Raw genomic sequence first — 19,355 nt, forward strand, 5'->3', positions numbered from 1 at the left:
TGCAGTCTTGCAGTTTATTACCTTGTTTGACATTACATTATCAATGGCACTATGTAGTAAATATCGTACCTTAGCATCCTTAGCAATTGATGCGATATCTTCAGCAGTGTAGTCACTCTTCTCCTTTGGTACTGACTTTGTTGCTTCACCTGCAACTGCAACAACGAGCTTGGTTGGTTTGTGAGGCCCTTCGTTGATTCCATCAAGATATTCTGGATCTGTAGCTTCCAGAAACATAGTCATCCTCACCTTCCATATGGGATATTCAGATGGTCTCAATATGGGAACACTAATAGCCTCATATCGGCTATGGATTTGTGTCTTTGGAGGTTCTTCAGTTTTGGTGGGCTTAGTTGGAGTTTCTACTTCAGACATGATTGTTTTTGGATCTTAAACTGTTTGTGTGTTAACAGATAGGCTCTGATACCACTTGTTAGGTCACACACACTGTAGAGGGGGGTGAATACAGTGTATAGCACAATCAAATCGAATTCTAATAACACAAGTAACAGAAAACAGACTTTATTCAAAGCAATAAATTCTGTTACAGTATGGAACTGTCCTCTCTCAGTGATGAACAAATATCACGAGAGCTGCTAGGGTTACAATGAATAATCTTCTCGATAATGATAACACTTATAGTATAAACCCTATGTCTGTGTTTATATACTACACAGTTACAAGATAATCGCTAATTGATATGGAATATAATTCTGCTTCCTAAAATATATCAATCAAATATCTTTTCTTCCAAGTATTCTATTCTTCATAGAATTCCTTCTTCATGCATATCTCTTCTTACGTTTGTCTTGATCTTTCAATCAGCCTCCTTCCTTATCTGAACATTTCCTTTAAGTCCTGATATTATCTTCTGATAAATATCTCCTGAACCTTAAGTATTGATGACTTAAGTTCTGACTTCAGTATAAGTGCTGATTTCAGTTAAGTACTGATTTGTTCTGTTTAAGTAAGATCTGAAAACTAAACATAAATCATATTAGACATGACATTATCAAATATATCTTACAAAGTTCCTGCACCATTTCAGAATTGAATAGAGGTTTAGCTCAGTCGCCCACCCGCAAGGGAATAGAGCAGTAGAAGCGGCGAATAAAGTAATCTTTCAAGGAGTAAAGAAGAGGCTGGGAGAAGCTAAAGAAAGATGGGCGGAAGAACTCCCTTGGATCTTATGGGCCTACCGAATGACCCCTAGGACATCAACGGGAGAAACTCCCTTCAGAATGGCCTATGGAACCGAAGCCCTGATTCCAGTCGAAGTAGGCTTGGAATCATATCGAACTGAAACCTACAATGTAGAAACTAATAGCTTCGGGCTAAGGGCGAACGTAGACTTATTGGAGGAAGAAAGAGAAGCCGCCCACCAAAAAAACATGAAATACTTGCTTCAAGCGGCACAACATTATGACTCCAACGTCAAGAAGAGGTCTTTTGAAGTCGGAGATCTAGTCCTTAGGGAGCTGGCCGCATCTATGCCGGCCAAACAAGGAAAGCTTCAGCCTAACTGGGAGGGGCCCTATAAGGTGATCGAGGTCGTTCGGCCCAGAACATACAAGCTTGAAACATTATCGGGCGAAGCAATCAAAAACACTTGGCACGCCAGTCGCCTTCGGAAATTTTATCAGTAAGGAAATTTCTTTAAAAGTTTGTACTTGAATTTTATATGAAGAATGTAAGCAGTTCGATTATAAATAAAGGACGCATTTTCTGTCACATTTCTTATTTACCAAAGTCGCGGCCGCATGAGTATTATCTGAGGGCGATCCCGAAGACGATAAACTCTTCGGCTGCCGCCCTTGTCTAATTTGTTAATGAAGCATGTAACATAAGGGGCAATCACCCAAAACTCAAAACATCCTTCACTACACTACTATTATTTAATGTTGCATGTGGAAAGGGCACACAAATGGCCTTAAGGGGCGAACATAAGATAAAGCCCGCATCCTTCGCCCTTCCTTTGTTCGTATGATATTATAGAAGTCCGAAGGAACCCTGTCCAGGGGCAATCTTAGAAATGGACATGATCCCTCGGCCTCAATCACGATTGTATCTACAAAAGAATATAAAATAAAGACGGCCTGGTCCAGGGGCAAATCCCGAAGAAGACCAGCCGAAACTTCTTATTGACCGAACGAACAATGACATGATGATTCAGGGGCAATCACTGAACGATCAGCATCCCTGTTCCTTCGCCCAATAGTGCAGTAGAAGCATTAACAGCCCGAAGTCACCTTCGGCCTTTAACCCTCGGGGCCATAAGGGGTAGTAAGGCATTGTTAAAATTGCTAAGGCAAAAGCCGAAGATGCGATTCATTTTTTGTTAAAATTGCTAAGGCAAAGGCCAAAGATGCGATTCATTTTATTAAAAATTGTTAAGAGCAAATGAAGCCGAAAATACAATTCATTTTATTAAAATTGTTAAGGTAAATGAAGCCGAAGATACATTCATTTTATTAAAATCGTTAAGGCAAAACTGATAAGGCCGAATATGCAATTCGTTTTTATTAAAATCGTTTAAGGCGAATAGATAAAGCCGAAAGATGCGATTCATTTTATTAAAATCTTTAAGGCAAATCGATAAGGCCAAAGATGCGATTCGTTTTATTAAAAGCGTTAAGGCGAATGGATAAAGCCGAAAATGTGATTCATTTTATTAAAATTGTTAAAGGCAAATCAATAATGCCGAAGAGGCGATTCATTTTATTAAAATTGTTAAGGCAAATGAAGCCGAAGATACAATTACTAAATTGTTGACAAATAAAAGAAAACAATGCTGACGAAAGATGAAAGATGCATTAAAATATAAAAACCCGAAGGCTAGTTAAATTACAAAAGCTCGAAGGCAGGAGTATCGATTACAAAAAATAAAATTACAAGTCAAGAAGATGAACGAAGAAAGCCGCTGCAAGAGTTGGGTACGACCATGGAAACACCAATGGCAAACTTCGCAACAAGATCATCTTCCATCATGTCAAGCACCTCAGTGCTGAAAACCTAGGCTTGAGGGTCTTCATCCAAGAGCTCTTCGTCTTCGCCGGAGGAGACTGGAGGGGCTTCAACTGCAGGCTGACCAATAGGATCCTCCAAGTTGTCGTCCAACAACTGCTTATGGTCCCAGTTCAGGCCATGGGCCTTCTCCAGGACATAGTCAGCGCCGAACTGGAAGCAGCATTCCTCCGTCGGTCCAGCTGCTTCTGCTTCTTCCGAAGCTCCTTGCGGAACCTCTTCAGCTGGACGTTCCGGTGGGAGATCCTCCGGTTCGCCTTCTCCAAGTCATTTTCAAGCCGGGACTTGTCCTCCTTCAGCTGGGTGGCCTGCCCGTCCAGCTCCTCTTCTGGGTCCTTCACCCTCCCGAGTTCCTCCTCGGCCGCCGTGGCCCTCCTCTCCAGCTCCTTCACCTCGGTCATCCGAGTCTCAATATCCCGAACTTTGTCCTCCATGGCTGCGGCCCAAGGAGCAGCCTGCAAAAAGACAAGACAAAAGCATTAGAAAAGGTGTCGAAGGAAAAAAGGGCGAGCGAAAGAAAAATTGACGAAAAATTAAAAACATACCAGGGACAAAAAGGACAGAAGCTCAGTGCAAGCCTCGGTCGGAGAAGCCGAAGCAAAGGCCGACAGATCGGCCGGGAGCTGGAGGTTGTGGCACAGGTCTGAAGAAACCTCCTTTGTAGACTGCCTCGCCGGGTAGACGGTGTGGTCGGACGTCAGCACACCCCATCCGAGGAGATAGGACTGAACGATCCCCTCCCGGCTGCGAGTCCTCTAGGAAGGGTTCCCTTCCCTCACCACCACCGGCTCGTCCTCATCAGAGGCCGTTGGATCCTGACGAAGCGGCATGACCCTCTCCGCCTCGGGTCTCTCCTCCGAATCCCCGGAAGGATTCGGCGTGGCCTCTCCATCAGCAGCTTTCTTCTTCGCCGCCTCTTCTGCGGCCTTCTTTTCGGTCGTCCTGGCCTTCTTCCTCTCTATCAAGGCCTCTCTTAAAGACACTGAAATGTACAGGATGCAAGTCAGCACGAGCATATATAGCAGAATGCATAAAAAGGACAATTATGCAGGCGAACCAAACTAATTAAAGAAAGAACGAAGGAAGAAGTTTTGTTACCCCACCCCACAAGCTGAGGAGCCAGTCTCTATCCCGAAACTCCTCGGGACCCAGCTTGCTCACGTTGACGTCTACCAGGGCCGCGTAGTCCTCCTTCTCCCTCTCTGTTAGGCTCGGAGCGAGGAGCAGCTAAGGGTTCACGTCCCTCCAGACGGACAATGGAGCCAATTTCCGACCACTCACAAAATACCAGTGAGTATGGGTCTGCTGTTACTAGAGTTGGTGGTCGTCCAATCTGCCCGGCCAGCCCGACGAGCAATGGTATAAAATCACGGGCTCTTTCGGAAGTCATAACGCCACCAGAATAGCCTCGGAGTTGGGCGAACTCCGGCATGAAGGCACCTATTCTGGAAGCAGTTGATATGGATGACCCCGTTGGGATCCATCTTCCCCAAGGCGATCCCCATCCGTCTGAAGAGATACTTCACCATCTTCAGAATCGGCACTCTAAAGCCGCACTTGAACGCCGCCTCTGAGATCCCGACGGCACAGTCACCATACCCTTCCGGCACTCCAGGCGTGTCGTAAATCCGTTCGTTCTCCTTAGGGGCATAGAGCCAGAAGAAATTCTGAGGGACAAAGAAATCAGAATACATCTGAATTATCCTCCTCCTTCGACAATTCCGACCGGTTATTCGCCTCCGGGTAATTCGCCACCGATCCAAAAAGATCCCGACCCGTTCTCTCGGGGCGAATAGAAGATGTTCCCACCAAAGTGCCCGACCTGGGTCCCAATCTCTGGGGGCAATTCGCTCGGTCCATGTCCCTGTATTTGGAAATATAGCGACATTAGTCCATGTACTCGGGACAAGACAAAGGAAAAATGAAAAATATTAAAAAGGCCGAGTACATGCCCCAGAACCGAGCGAACAGAAAAAAGATCTGGAGTCGGCTCCCGAAGGCTGTTCTAAAGGGCAAGTTCCCCGAAGGACGTTCTTGCCCCCAGAAAACCCTTCGCCTGCCATCTTTAAACTCCAAACCGCCCATCTGCCCCTGGGTCGGCTCCCGAAGGACGTTCTTAGGCCAAGAACCCCCCGAAGAGAGTTCTTGGCCAAAAAACGCCTCGCATGTCATCTTTAAACCCATGGGGGAACCCAGAAAAACTTCTATTTCCTACCCAGAAGTACCCAAAAAATTAAAAGACTCCAAAAAACACAACGCACGCGTAAAACCCAGAAATGTCCCATAAACTCAAAGCCCTGACAAAAGCCATTGAGCCCACATGCAAACACCGTAAAACACAAAAAATTGCATGCAAATGTAAAAAGCAACTGAAAAGCAAGAAAAGGGACTTACTGGAAAGACGGAGTTGTTATTGCCCGTGATTGAAAAACTCGCCGCAGTTCGTTGCTGTGTGTACAGAAACTGGAAATGATAAAAAGAAAAGGAAATGCAAAAATAAGCTTTATATAGGCGCCTAAAATGAATTTGGAAAGGCGACATTTGGGGGTTTTTAAAATAGACGTCCCAGATTAAAACAGTTGAGATTCAACGGCTGAGATTGAACCATTGAACGACGTGCCAACAGCTGTCGCGTTAATGCACTACAAGTTCCCACAAGCTTGCCACGTGTACGACCAAAGATCGAGGCGGAATAGAAGCAGTCACCCTAGGGTTTCTTCACCCCAATATGGGCCGAGACCGGTGTCCGTCGGCCGGCCCGAAGGCCCAGCCGAAGGACAGGGACATGTTGGATATAGGCCCAACAAGGCCCATCGAACGAAGGCCCAATGTGTAATTAAGCTACTAGGCCGAAGGTCCTTCAGGCCCGCGAGATGAAGGCCCATGAAAGTCCCAGACCAAGGCCCACTCTTCTTCCAGACCGTTGGAAAGGGCAAGGGGACATAACGCCCCCTTTTTCACTCCCTCCTTTATGATTAGAAACGGATGAACATTCATGGCAGAATTGGGTATAAAAAACCCTTGTGAAGTAAGACAAAAGACACACATTTCGCATACACTCTGCTTTTCTTGTATTATTATCACACCCTTAGAACTAGATTCTTATTTTCACACCGGAGGTGAATTGGGGGTACAAACCCTCGCATTCTCTTCACTTTCAGGTATCAGCCGAAGCCACCTTCAAGGCAGCCGAAGCCTGTTCAAGCTTTTGAAGGAATCTGAGCGTAACAGGTAGATTATTTGCAGATAGATCATTGAGTGTGTTTATCATTGTAAAGTATTGCTGATTGTGCTAAATGGAACTCAGCCTATAAGGCGACTGATTACTTATAAGATAGCCGATGATGAGCATTCAGCTGTGATCAATAGGTTTGTCAAAATATGTCCACGTAGATCTTTTTAAAATGCATTAGATTTTATAACTTGAAAGTTATGTATGTAACATGTATTAGAAATTTCTGAAGGATTTCTTCTGTAACGAAGTAATATAGAGTACTAATTTGATATTTGCAGCCATACTGGTGAGAGAGTGTATTTGCTGATAATTAAAAATATGGAAAAGACTACATTTTCTAATCACCGAAAGGTGAGGAGAATAAGAAAAAGACAGGTAAATATTCATTCCTACAATGTATGCTAGAGAGGAAATCAGACTCTGCAATTTGTTCACCAAACCTGCCTGCCACTGCCAGTTCTGTATTTGCCCCCTTCTTATCTCATCAGAATATACACTTTTGAAATGGAATCAGTACATGCATGGTTGATAGAAAAGCATCCCGGAAGTCATGCACGATATCAGATTCATGAAACAAACTAATTGATTTCGAGTTCGGATGTTTTTAATTAAATTAAGTCACTCGAAGACTAAATGCATTCAAATTATCACTAAACTCGGCTTAAGATAGTGAAACAAATTTACTTTGCAAGTTAGAACAGGAATATAGCGACTACTCCAATAAAAACCAATTTAAAATAGAAACTAGAATCCAAATAATTTTATTTTTAAATTACTTCGAAATATAACATATATGGTATGCAAATCCTTTGTTGAGAGATGTCGAAAAATATAGTGAAATCGGATTTAAAAAAAACTTACGGTTTGACGGGAAAAATCAAATTAAAAACGGAGGGGAAAAACTTAAATAAGTGGGTGTGTAAAGGTGCAGAGTAATTGGGTGGGGTGATCTAAGGGGACCATTAGATTAGGTTCATCTAGTGGCTTAAAATTAGTTTCTAGTTTGTATTTTAATTTTAAGGGTAAAATTCCACAGTCACGGTTGACTCCACGTGTTGGGAGCCAACAGAAAAAGACTTCCGCAATGTTTCAAGGCGGAAGACTTCCGCAATGAAACAATGCGGAATACTTCTGCAATGTTTCAAGGCGGAAGACTTCCGCAATGAAACAATGCAGAAGAATTTGTTTTTTTTTAATTATTTAATAATATGTGCTTTAAATATGTTTCTGATTTAAATATATTTATAATTTAAAACAAAAATAATATTTATATTTTAAAACAATTATGTTATTTTTTAAAAATAAAGTACTTAATAAAATTTAAGAAATAGATTTATATTGAATTAAACATTGAATAAAATTTAAAATAAAAAGAGAAACCACTTCCCTTACTTACCATCATATTAGTTCGAGGGACGTATACCCGGGTATCAAGCTCCAGTTGGTGTGACAACTCCAGTTGGTCACCCAATACGGTTTCGGATTATCAAGCTCCGTATGGGTAACAGCACGACCAGTAATAGGCAGCCCCAAGATCATGTAAACATCCTCCAATGTAATGGTCATCTCACCGAATGTGAAGTGAAATGAGTTAGTCTCTGGCCTCCACTTCTCCACCAGTGCAGTGATCAAGCGAATATCATTCTGCGGAACAACCAAGGGGTTAACAAACACCCCGAAACCCCAGCCTGTAAGCAAATGTATCTGCTCCTCATCCAATACCCAGTTACCCATGTTAGCAGTCAACTGTCTAACATCGAGCATCTCCCTCTCACCCCCATGCCATATAAGAGTACTAATGTGATCATCCTGCATGGTCAGCAATGATCGATCCATAGACCCGCATTCCATATTCATTTTATCTGCAATTTTCAAAATAAGAATTATTTCAGTTTGATATTATAATGCACAAATAAGGGCAGAATAACAAGCAACTAAACAAATAACTGCACAAGCGACAAGCGAAACCAATTTATGGGTTCCAATTTATATAGAAATTCAAAACTTCTTATCAGCAATCTATCTACTCATCAGCATGGAAACATACAATTAAAACTAAAAAAGTGAAAAGACGACAAGCGAAACCAATATAGGTCGAGATTCACTATAAGCATTTCCATTTCCAAATTCCGCATTAGACTGTGCAAACTAATATTAATTAAATGCACTACACTGCACAAGCTCAAATTATATGATCCAAAATGCAATTCTTATCAACGTACTTATAAGCACCAAAACATCCAACTAAAAATAAATTAACGAAAACACAATCATAACCTTAAATTTATTACTAAACCTTCCATTTTCAGGAACTACATTTCACCGCGCAATTCACTACAATTAACTAAACTTAAAAACTTTCCCCCCTATATAAATTTAACCTAATTATTCGAATGAAATTCACAACTCAAAATTAAACCTAAACTAATTTCTCAACTAGTTTATTTGACCTAATTAATCCTAACCATAATTGTTATAAAATCCAAAATTCAACCCAAATTCGAATTAAATCACCACAAATAATGAAGAACATAAAATTTGAACTAAAAAGAATCAAATCAACATATAATTCGAACTAAAAAGCATAACATCAACATTTAATTCGAAATAATCCTAACCCTAATTGTTAAATAAACCTAAATTCGAATTAAATCACCAAAAAAATCAAGAACACAAAATTCGAACTAATAATCATCAAGTCAACATATAATTCGAAACAAATTTAAAAAAAATCAAGTACATCATGTGTGTGTATAATCAAGAACAATCTTGTGTGTGTATGTGTTTATAGTCGTATATATACATACATCTCGTGTGTGTATACGGTGTGTGTGTGTGTGTGTACGGTGTGTGTGTATACGGTGAGAAAAACAAACCTCAGAAAATCGAGGAGGGAGAAGAATAATAAATCGCCTGAAAATAACCTTGAAATCGCCTGAAATCGGTGTGGCTGTGTGTGTTTTTAGTGTTTTAATTGAATGAAAACTGTTAACAGTCGCTGGTTGTGTTTATCAGTTAACGACTTCCGCAATGATTCATTGCGGAAGTATTAAGGGCAAAAGGGTAATTTCGATTTATCCGCAATAATTCATTGCGGAAGTCTCTTACCTTCCGTGATTCATTGCGGAAGTCAGGAGCCCTTACGCAATGAATCATTGCGGAAATACGGGTTGGCTCCTAAATAGATCCCAACCAACCATGGTTGGGAAGGGCACCCTAATTTTAATTTCTATTTGTTCATCTCTTTATATATATCTATATCTAAACTATATTATAATAGATGAAATATTAAAAGTTTGATAGTCGATCAATCGCTACTTGCTGAAATTACATAATTACCCTCACTTAATTATTCTAACTCTAATTATTAGGTCGATCAATTCTAATTCTAATTATAATTGATATTGAAGTCAACTTACTCTATTGTTTTACCAATTTTAATTTTATTTTATAGAACTCTATATCATTATAATTTATATTAAATTCAATTTCTTCTATCAATTTATATTTTAATTCATATCGAATTCTATATTATTTTAATTTGCTACTTCAAGCTAAATTAAATTTAAGCAAACTAAATATAATTATTAAGGTTTAGTTGATATATAATGTGAATCGAGTTAAGATAAAATAATAATACTATCAATTCTCCTAAAAAAATTATACTAATGAACTTCGATAAATAAAATAATATATTTTATTTATCTTGGACAAAAAAAATACATTATATAATTGATTCAAACTAACACAAAACTAAAATAAATATACAATTCGACCAACAAAAATAAAACTATATATAATAATTATTCAGTGTAAACAAAATTATCTTATTGATCCACACTTTAAAAAAAATAAAATTAAACTAAAAATAATTAGTTTGATTTGGTCGATGTATTGAGCATCAGACTAAAATAAAATAATGTAAATCGCTGATCCGAGATAAATCAAATTAATATTAGATTAAGTATAATTCGTATCTATTGATGTGAACTAAAAAAATCAAATTTTAATTAAAACATAAATATTATTTATAGAATTATCAGTAAAACTATATTGTTTAATCATTAACATTGTCTTTTTCAAATATCTTTTATAGAATTATAGTTAATCGATTAAATAATCACCATGCTAAATTATATTTTTTTAAGTTCCCAACATGATGGAGACATTATATTTTTACCCATAATAAAATAATAATTTCTTTATAATAATATTTCCCCCTTACTAATATTATCACTTTAAATAAGTTTAAATGTTCTAAAACGTTATGAATATATACGCCTACTAATATAATTATTATAAATTCATATCATTTAAAATTTTAAATGAATAAAATTAAGAATTGAATTCAAAATTTTTTTAAAAAATCCGTGTGATGTGATCCGTGCATTACACGGGTTTTAAACTAATATATATATATATATATATATATATATATATATATAAGAAAATTTAAATAGAATTCAATTTAAAAATAAATAAATTATTCATTAATACATTATTCCCGAGTATTCAAATACAAATCTAGTTTTAATTAAGTTTAGTATATAATCGATCACTTCCATTTAACTAATTAACTAGTTTAAATTTATTTTTAAATTTGACTTTTAAATATTTTTTTTGAAATATGACTTCAAAATGTTATTAAACAAGTTTGAGCTTGCAATCATCTCCAACTCAAATCATCTCCAACTCAAATCACAACCTCAAAGAAGTAAAGTGATAAAAGTGATTTAAAAAAAAAGTAAAGTGATAAAAGTGAAGCGAACTGTGTATTTTATTTTATTATAAATCTTAACATACATCCTAATTTACTACAAATTCATTACCAGATGTTTGAGGTTCTTAACCTATAGCTTTTAATTCTTCCTTGCTATTAATCCTTCCTCGATTAATACTTCCTAAATAAAATAAAAGCTTTTATTTATTTAAATCAAGTATCTTTAATGTAAAAAATAATTAAAAATTAGTAATATTATAAAATAGTTCAAATACTTATTATAGATATATTCAATCAAAAATTTAAATTTAAATTTATTAAATATTTACACGCTTATTATAATAAATTATTAAATAAATAATATATAATAAATTTATACATTTGTTAAAAGTATTTGCTATTAAAATTTTATTTTGTAAATAGATGGTTGTGTTTTCTTGTTGCAAATTACTAGAAAATGTTATTTAATCTTAGAAAAAATTATTTACTTTTTAATAAAGAACTTTTTTATAATTGAGTAATCTAAGTAGTAAAGTAAATGAAGCAGAATAAAATAAAATATAGTTTAAAACCAAAAAAATGTTATTTTGGATTTAGGAAAGATGAAGAAATGTTACACATATATGTGAATTTTGATCGAAACATAATTTTTTAAAAGAATTGAAGGCCCTCCACTCTAGAATAGTAGAAGTATGATATAACAAAATAAATATCCACCCATAACAATAATCAAGTCAAGTCTAAGATATAAGTGTTCTCGTGGAAAAGATAGTCGTGAGTTTGTAATGAATAAAGACTCTTGTCAAAAATTTATTATTTGCTCCATGTACTTTTAATATCTCTTAGTATTAATTATATATATATAATATTTAAATTCATTTTGTTATGGAAATGTATTATGTATAGTATAAGCCAACAAGTTTTGGTAGTAAAAAGCTAAGAATGGGCCTTTATTCAAAATCCAAATTAATTTCTTTGAAACAAACAAAATTACAAAAGGGATGGGCTTTCTTGTTCATCTGGACTGGATCAGTTTTGGCATCAATGTATGAATATTATTAATTCAACTGTCCCGAGACCCAAGAAGAATAAAGTCATCACGCGGCACTAGCCTCCCGCTGTCTCTTTACTTAAGCACGAAGAATCATTTGGGCCCGACAAAAGGGTACAAAAGTAAATTAGGTATTGCGTTAACCTTTTTCAATTCGTATAACAAACTACTTCATCATCTTGAAAGATATCTTTGTGAATTATTCTGCAAAAAAGAGAGATAAAACCGAGCCGAGCGAGCGAGAGAGAGAGAAAGAGAGCGAGAGAGAGATGGGGTTGCTCTCAAACAGGTATTATTAACATTTTTTTTGTAATTTTGCAATTACGTCGCAATTGTCGTTGTTTTTGTATTAAAATAACTGTGTTTCAACATAACAGAGTAGATAGAGACAGCCTTAAACCAGGCGATCACATCTATTCTTGGCGTTCCGCTTACATCTATGCTCACCACGGTATGCTTTTTATATATGTATTCTTAATTCGTTTTTGGGGGCTGTTTGGATCACGTGATTCTAACTCGGTATATGATGAGATTTTAAGTACAAACGATACCTTACTTACATTCTTATTTTTAACTAGTAGATGTGATATAGGCATATTAGTTTAGGTTTCTATATTGGGGGAAAATCAACTTTTTTCGACACAGGGTTTCACATATGTAACCTGATCGATCCACAATTTGATATCCGTGTTGGGGTATATTACTGTATTAGAGTAACCAATTATCATGTATTTTTCCGAATATTGTAAGTGTGTATTTCTAGCAATTGGCAAATTGTGAAGCAATGTGTGTATACTGTGTCTATTTGGCATAGGTCTAATTGGAAAAGTTATGTTCTTTTTAATGTTCTCCCTATTTTGTGGCTTCATTGTTGATGGATTATGTGCTAAACCCAAGTGTTATTTTTAGATCTAATAAAGACTTGTGATAGGCTTTTCGGCTTTTCCTAATCCGATTTTGATAATAAAGATTAGCAGTGGCTAGATCGTTGGATGTTGCTTTACTAGTATCGCAAAATTGGTACAACTTATGGTTGGCCAGTAGACTAGCATAATTTATTGATTCAGAAACGTAGTGTTCTCTGTGATATTGTTTGTGAAGCGAAATCACTAGAATTCTTTTAAAGGTACCCCGGGAAGGAGAAGATGCAGAACATGAACCGGGATGAATAATTTGTTGAAATTGATAAATATGTATTGTTTGTATAGGGATATCTGAATGTAGTGTTTTTTTTTGAAGAATGGATTGTAATCATGTGAACAAAATTGAAGGTGGAACAAATGGTTGAATTGAAAAAATACAAAAGAGTGTAAATTTATGATGACTTGTGAGATTTGTTGAGAAATGAGAATTATGGCATAAACATGTTACGGTTGAACTTGAACTAACCTAACATTGAGTCATGGACATACCACGTAGTGATTATGACCATGATCACTTTAAGGAACCTTTTATAGGTGATAGTTAGGTCATTATTATTACTCTTAAGTGTGTTGTTTCTTTTCTTCTTTAGAATATTAACTTTCTATATATTCTGATATCTTTTCCAGTTTCATCATTGCCTTTTTTCCCTCATAATAATTCCAGGAGATAACATCCTATTTTTTCATATTCATCAGGCATCTATGTTGGGAATGATAAAGTAATTCATTTCACCAGACATGGCCAAGAAGTGGGCACGGGAACTGTGTTGGACCTCCTTTTGGTAAGCTCTGGTCCAGCCCGGACTTACGTTCCTTGTGACACGTGCATCCCACCGCTAGAAGGCCATGGGGTTGTCTCTTCATGTTTAAATTGTTTTCTTGGAGGAGGTATCCTATACCGTTTCGAGTATGCAGTCAGCCACGCTCTCTTTCTTGCAAAAGCACGTGGTGGAACTTGTACTCTAGCAGTCTCTGATGAAGGGGAAGCTGTAGTCCAAAGGGCAAACTACCTGCTTAACAATGGATTTGGGTGCTACAATGTATTCAAGAAAAATTGCGAAGATTTTGCTATTTATTGCAAGACAGGCCAGCTTGTTCTGGAAAGCTCAATGGGTCAGAGTGGTCAAGCAGTATCTATAATCGGGGGACCACTTGCTGCGGTCCTATCGACACCATTACGCCTTGTTACTACAAATATTTATGGAATGGCTGCAACTGCTGTAGGAATGTACTGTGTCAGCCGCTATGCTGCTGATATAGGCATGAGGAAGGATGTGGTGAAGGTTTCCGCAGAAGATCTGACTAGGAGGCTTGCTATTGGTGCACTGCAGGTTATCGAGCCAAGTCTCCCAGCTTTGCCTTCTTCAGTTAGATAAGTATTGCTAATGCTTTCACTGCTACTGATGGCTGGCTAATAATCTGCTGTAAAAGACATTGTTTGTATTATGTTATTTGAGTTGTTATGCATGTGATGTGGATCTTTAATTTTCTTTTTTATTACGTACGGGCGAGAGAAGATTGGTGAGAGAGCTGAGAAGCAATAGCTTCATCACCGAAGCCTCTATGCTTGTGTACGTTTTACCTTGTGGTTTTTAAAAGCATTATCTTCACTAGTAACCGAAGCACCTATGCTAGTTTACCATTCCGGTTGTGGTGTCTGTTTCTGTGCTGAGTGTGTTAATTGTACCTTGTACCATTCTGGTGTAATAATACTAATACATATCATCAACCGTAGTATTCTGGTTCTTGTTCACGTGGAACTAGCGCAAAAAACTTAACAAGCTCAAATTAGAAAGTTCCAAACTTAGAATTATTTTCATCGATAGATAATTTCATGGTACAATAGTTAAGCATACAAAAATACGCCACTATAGTATGTTGACTCTGTTCACACACAATACAGAAACGCTAGTAAGGTTTCGTACAGGTAACTTTCCAAAAGATTAGTGGTTTTCATGCAAGTAACATATTTAATATCAACCCAAACTTACTTGGTAACTTTTCAAAAGATTAGTGTTTTTCATGGAAGTAACATATTTAATATCAATCCAACTTACTTGTAATATATACAGACCATATTCTTAGTTTACATAATAGGAGACTATTTTCATGAAAATTATCGATTTAGTACACAATAAATATAGTGACTGAGATATAACAGTTATGAAATATATGATTTTTTATAAAAAAATATTAGAATAGAGTGTGTTGGCTAGCATTTTCAAAATAGATTAATTGGTTACCATTTTGAGTATATGAGGGGATCCTCAAAATTTAAAGCTTTTCTATTAAAATGATGAAAGCCAATTGATTGTAATGCCAGAAAGTTTGCAGACTTCGGATAATTGACATCCCTGGTCAACCTGCATATTGCTCAATAGCAAGCTATTAAAAGGTCAATTAAATTAAAAGAAAGTGTAAATTTTGTGCAGAAATATTATCGTTATAATTATTATTATAGTAACACAGTATGCCACTGTAGACTGTAGGTTTTCATACAGAAAATCAGAGATAAATAAATTATTCAAATCAATAAATTAAAATTGGAACTCCAAATTTTCAAAACGTATCCATATTCCAGTATAATCCAGTATGACGCAATCCACTGTAAATTGCAAAATACAAACTATGAAAATGCTAGCATATATAATTGGATAATATTTGATGAAAATGTATTGAAAAATGTATTTCTTTTTATATGTCCTCCAACCTATAAATACAAAAACTAGGAAAATTCTAGAATAACTTAGTATTTGATGAAAATTTATTGAATATTTTTTCTTTTATATTTTCCTCTAATCTATAAATACACATTATTATCAGTTAATCACACAATTATTTTACCTCCCTAAAACATAATTTAAAAATAATTAATTACAGACTGTGAAATTTACCACCCTACCCCTACTCTTCATAACAATGTCCAGTCGCAACGCCGCCGCAACTACTACCACAATTCCCGGCGGCGCTACACAACCGCCACCATTCACCACCCGCCGTCAACGAACCAACCAAATCGCGAATAACATCTGCACTTTTGTTCGCGACTGTTTAATCGCTGCTATTATCGCTCTTATTATCATCGCTCTCATTTCTATCTTATCGTCGCTGATTATTCGGCCGAGGACACCGCGATTCACCGTCCTCTCTGCCACCGGCGTCGCCGCCGTCAACGAAACTTCATCGGAGTTCAAGGCGGCGTGTAATCTCTCTGTGCTAGCTTATAATCCGAACGGTAATCTCGTGATCTGGTACAAGAAGCTTGATGTGTTAATACTGTACGGCTCCGATTACGAGTTATCGGAGACTCGATTAGCGCCGATGTTTCAGAGAAAGCGCAATCAGACTGTGCTGAGTGCTCGATTTGTGAGTGATGACGTGGATGTTGATAAAAACGTTATTGAAGGTTTGGCAAGTGAGTTGAGGCGTGGAGTGGTGACTTTTAGGGTTAGGATTTTGGCGTTGGTTAGGTTTAAGAGAGGGAAATGGCTGACTAAGAGTTATCTCGTGAAGGCTGATTGCAATGGAGTTGACATCAGGTTTTCTAACGCGACTGGAGTGGGGAATTTGATTGAACCTAGCAGACAATGCGAGGTAGATATGAGTTAGAAAGACAACAGTTATAGAAGCTTTGTATGGCAATGTACTTCCATTGTTGTGACAAAAGTGATGTATAAAACATGAAATTCGAATCGAATTTAGTGAAATTGATAGTTTAATGACCTAGTGTGTTGATGAATTTGTTTTCTGCTTTTGTTACGGTTACTGAATGGCAAACTACACATAATATTAGCACATTATACCATCTGTTTCTGTTCAGGGTGTCTGCAAGACTGGATTGTGGAATGCAGCACCTAAATTGGCTGTGCTTGCCACGTTGCTGTTAGCGTATTACTAAGAGAAGGTGATATTGTTTCCTTCATAGTTTTTACTTTAACCACAGAACAAACAATTCTTACACTTACAGTCTAGTACATTAACTGATAATCTTCTAAATTTTGCTTTGATTATAGTTGTTTAAATGTTCAATTTAACTTGTCAATGAAGAGGTATATATTATTGTCATTGCTCGTTAAATTGTAATTGTTGCATCCCAGCTAGTAGAATGGAGGATTAGCAAGCTTTCTGCTTCTGTGTTGTAGTTTCTAGGTTTCTTTATTTAGTTTAATGTTATGATACTGGAATACTAGTCAAAGAATGATTTTAGTGCATAAAGTGAAAGGTTCTTTGTGAAAACATAAGGTTTAGACTTCATATTTCCCTTAGTGTTTTCGATTGTATTCTGCAATGTAATGTAGTTTTGGGTGGATTCTTTAGATAAATGAATCCTCAGTCCACAACTGATCAAATGAAGTGTTATTGTCACATAGATTCCATTTAAACCCACCTGTTTGATGATGGATTTTAGGCAAAGTCTTGTTCGGGTAAATTGTAAGATATATAAATTATATTCTTCTAGGTTTTTGTATGATGTGCGCCGCACGAAACCAGAGATTACTACTTGGATTGTTTGCTAGCTCGAGGAAAATATGGTGATAAATCAGTGTATTTGTGTAGGGAAAATATACAAAAATTACATAGAAGGACAAGAAGTTCTTCAACATTTAAATAGCAATAATAACCTTTAATTGCCGATTTTACTTTTATAGTTGAGCTATCATAAAGAGCCTGAAGTGTAGACAAGGCCAAATGATTCTACATCGACCTACAAGCCTATCTTTTTTTATCTGATCTTAGTGTCAGCTAGATGCTCTAGAAGTTGATGCTCGAAGTTGCAGTTTTCATTTGATAGTTGTGGCATTTAATTTAACAGAAATAGAATATCAATTTTTTTTATTCTGGTGAATCTAGAATATGTGATTAGTTCAGTATGTGGATTCTAATTTTAGTTAGTATATCCTCAATTGTAGTTTATCTTCCAGAAGTTAGCCACATTTGGCAATTTTTATAGTGTATTAAATTAATGTATCGTAGTGTTTCTTTGTATAAACCGCGTGCTTCCAGAGAGATAATACAACTAAAAATTGTTTCAAGGGACTAACTATTGTCATAAATATATAGATACCGAGCAAGGCCAAGAAACAACCCTAGCTTCTCCATGCCCAATCATCTGTAGCTGTAAATGTCTTGACTACAAGGATAATGTCTAATTGGATCCGTGATATAACAAACCAAACCAGTTTATGGAGCTCTTGCCATTTATACTTTCCAGGTTCTGAAAATCCATTGAGTGTGTGTATAGTCTTTCTTTTTTGCTGCTTCACTACAAGTGTGAAATTGGTTCTGTCAATAAATCTTGAGGGGCTGGCCGTTGAGTAGGAATTCATGTATATACCTGGTTAGGGAATAATTTGGTTTAAATCCATATTGCTAGATTTAATTTATGAATGATGCTCAGTAATTATCTATGTTGGTGGGGGATGATTTCCCTGTGCTATGTAATATTCTAATTTCTGAAATCTGAGAACGTGACATGTGCAAATTTTACTCAGAGAAATGAATTGATGGTGTGGCAGTTTGACACAAGTAATTGATCTATGCTATCAATTTTTTAAGTCTTTGAATGATATGTATTGCTTGAGATGGGCTTTAACATGATCCTTTCTCAATATCACTTCAGTTGCTGCCTAGTTGGTCATTGATTTCAGTATTGGCTGAGAAAAGAACAGTGCAAAACCAGAAAGCGCTATGATAACTACAATCGCTTTTTAATGGTGAGTCCTACATAACAGCGATTTTGCTTAAAACTTATTCAGATAAAAAAAATATGAAGTATAAGCTTACACTTTTCAATAGGTTGAAAAGTATATCTGTTTACAATCTACTCCTGATTGTGTCAAAGATAGTTTGCGGCAAATATTGATTCATGTTCTAGTTGTTTCCTCCTCTAACTTCACTCTCTTCAAAAATTTTGCTTCTGCCTTTCTGGGAGGACTACTATCCGCTCATTTGATGCGTTTGTTGTCTTTGAGCAAGTGTTCAAGTGAACCTGGCTGGCAGTCGGCTATGGAAAATGAGGGGAGGTGATAGGACATGGGAAATAAAACTTTATGTTTGTTTAGAACGACTATAATTATTTTACAAAATAAATTTTGTTACTCATTTTCTCCATATTTATTCTTTGAAATAGTCCCATGATCCATGAACAGATTTTGATAATTTTCTAGTTTACTTTGGGGAATTAACACCTCCTTCACAAAAACTGTAATATTGGTTCTGTCAGTAAGCTAATTGCCAGGGATGCCTCGAGTGATTTAAAAAACTAGAGTAATCGGCAGTTTGTAACCCACTTTTATTTTCATTTTTGTGATTTGGGTGTAGATTATTTTCTTTGTCAACATACACCCCATAAAATTAATTTCGTTTCTATTTGCACCCCATTGACGACTTTTTATCCAAGAT

General features: G+C 36.5%; 3 protein-coding genes across 4 annotated transcripts; all 3 read left to right on the forward strand.

The window, feature by feature from the left end:
• Positions 1 to 1,241: 1,241 nt before the first annotated feature.
• Positions 1,242 to 1,646, forward strand: LOC141695874 (uncharacterized). Its single transcript, XM_074500082.1, has one exon. The coding sequence runs from the start codon at positions 1,242 to 1,244 to the stop codon at positions 1,644 to 1,646; it is 405 nt and encodes a 134-aa protein (XP_074356183.1).
• A 10,516-nt stretch (positions 1,647 to 12,162) lies between these two features.
• LOC141697680 (protein LEAD-SENSITIVE 1-like) lies at positions 12,163 to 14,598 on the forward strand. The gene is made up of 3 exons (XM_074502173.1): positions 12,163 to 12,319; positions 12,408 to 12,481; positions 13,650 to 14,598. The coding sequence occupies exons 1-3, from the start codon at positions 12,300 to 12,302 to the stop codon at positions 14,327 to 14,329; spliced, it is 774 nt and encodes a 257-aa protein (XP_074358274.1). The 5' UTR covers positions 12,163 to 12,299; the 3' UTR covers positions 14,330 to 14,598.
• Positions 14,599 to 15,680: 1,082 nt separating this feature from the next.
• On the forward strand, positions 15,681 to 18,755 carry LOC141697884 (NDR1/HIN1-like protein 13). Of its 2 annotated transcripts, none has more exons than XM_074502442.1 (3): positions 15,681 to 16,547; positions 16,774 to 16,857; positions 18,574 to 18,755. In XM_074502442.1, exons 1-2 carry the CDS (start codon positions 15,873 to 15,875, stop codon positions 16,849 to 16,851), a joined length of 753 nt encoding a protein of 250 aa, XP_074358543.1. In that variant the 5' UTR covers positions 15,681 to 15,872; the 3' UTR covers positions 16,852 to 16,857; positions 18,574 to 18,755. The 2 variants fall into 2 exon arrangements, with proteins under 2 accessions (XP_074358543.1, XP_074358544.1); XM_074502443.1 differs by lacking the exon at positions 18,574 to 18,755 and adding an exon at positions 18,015 to 18,296.
• The last annotated feature ends 600 nt before the right edge of the window (positions 18,756 to 19,355 follow it).

The sequence above is a fragment of the Apium graveolens genome, chromosome 11 (genome assembly GCF_009905375.1).
Source record: "Apium graveolens cultivar Ventura chromosome 11, ASM990537v1, whole genome shotgun sequence".
Taxonomy (NCBI): domain Eukaryota; kingdom Viridiplantae; phylum Streptophyta; class Magnoliopsida; order Apiales; family Apiaceae; genus Apium; species Apium graveolens.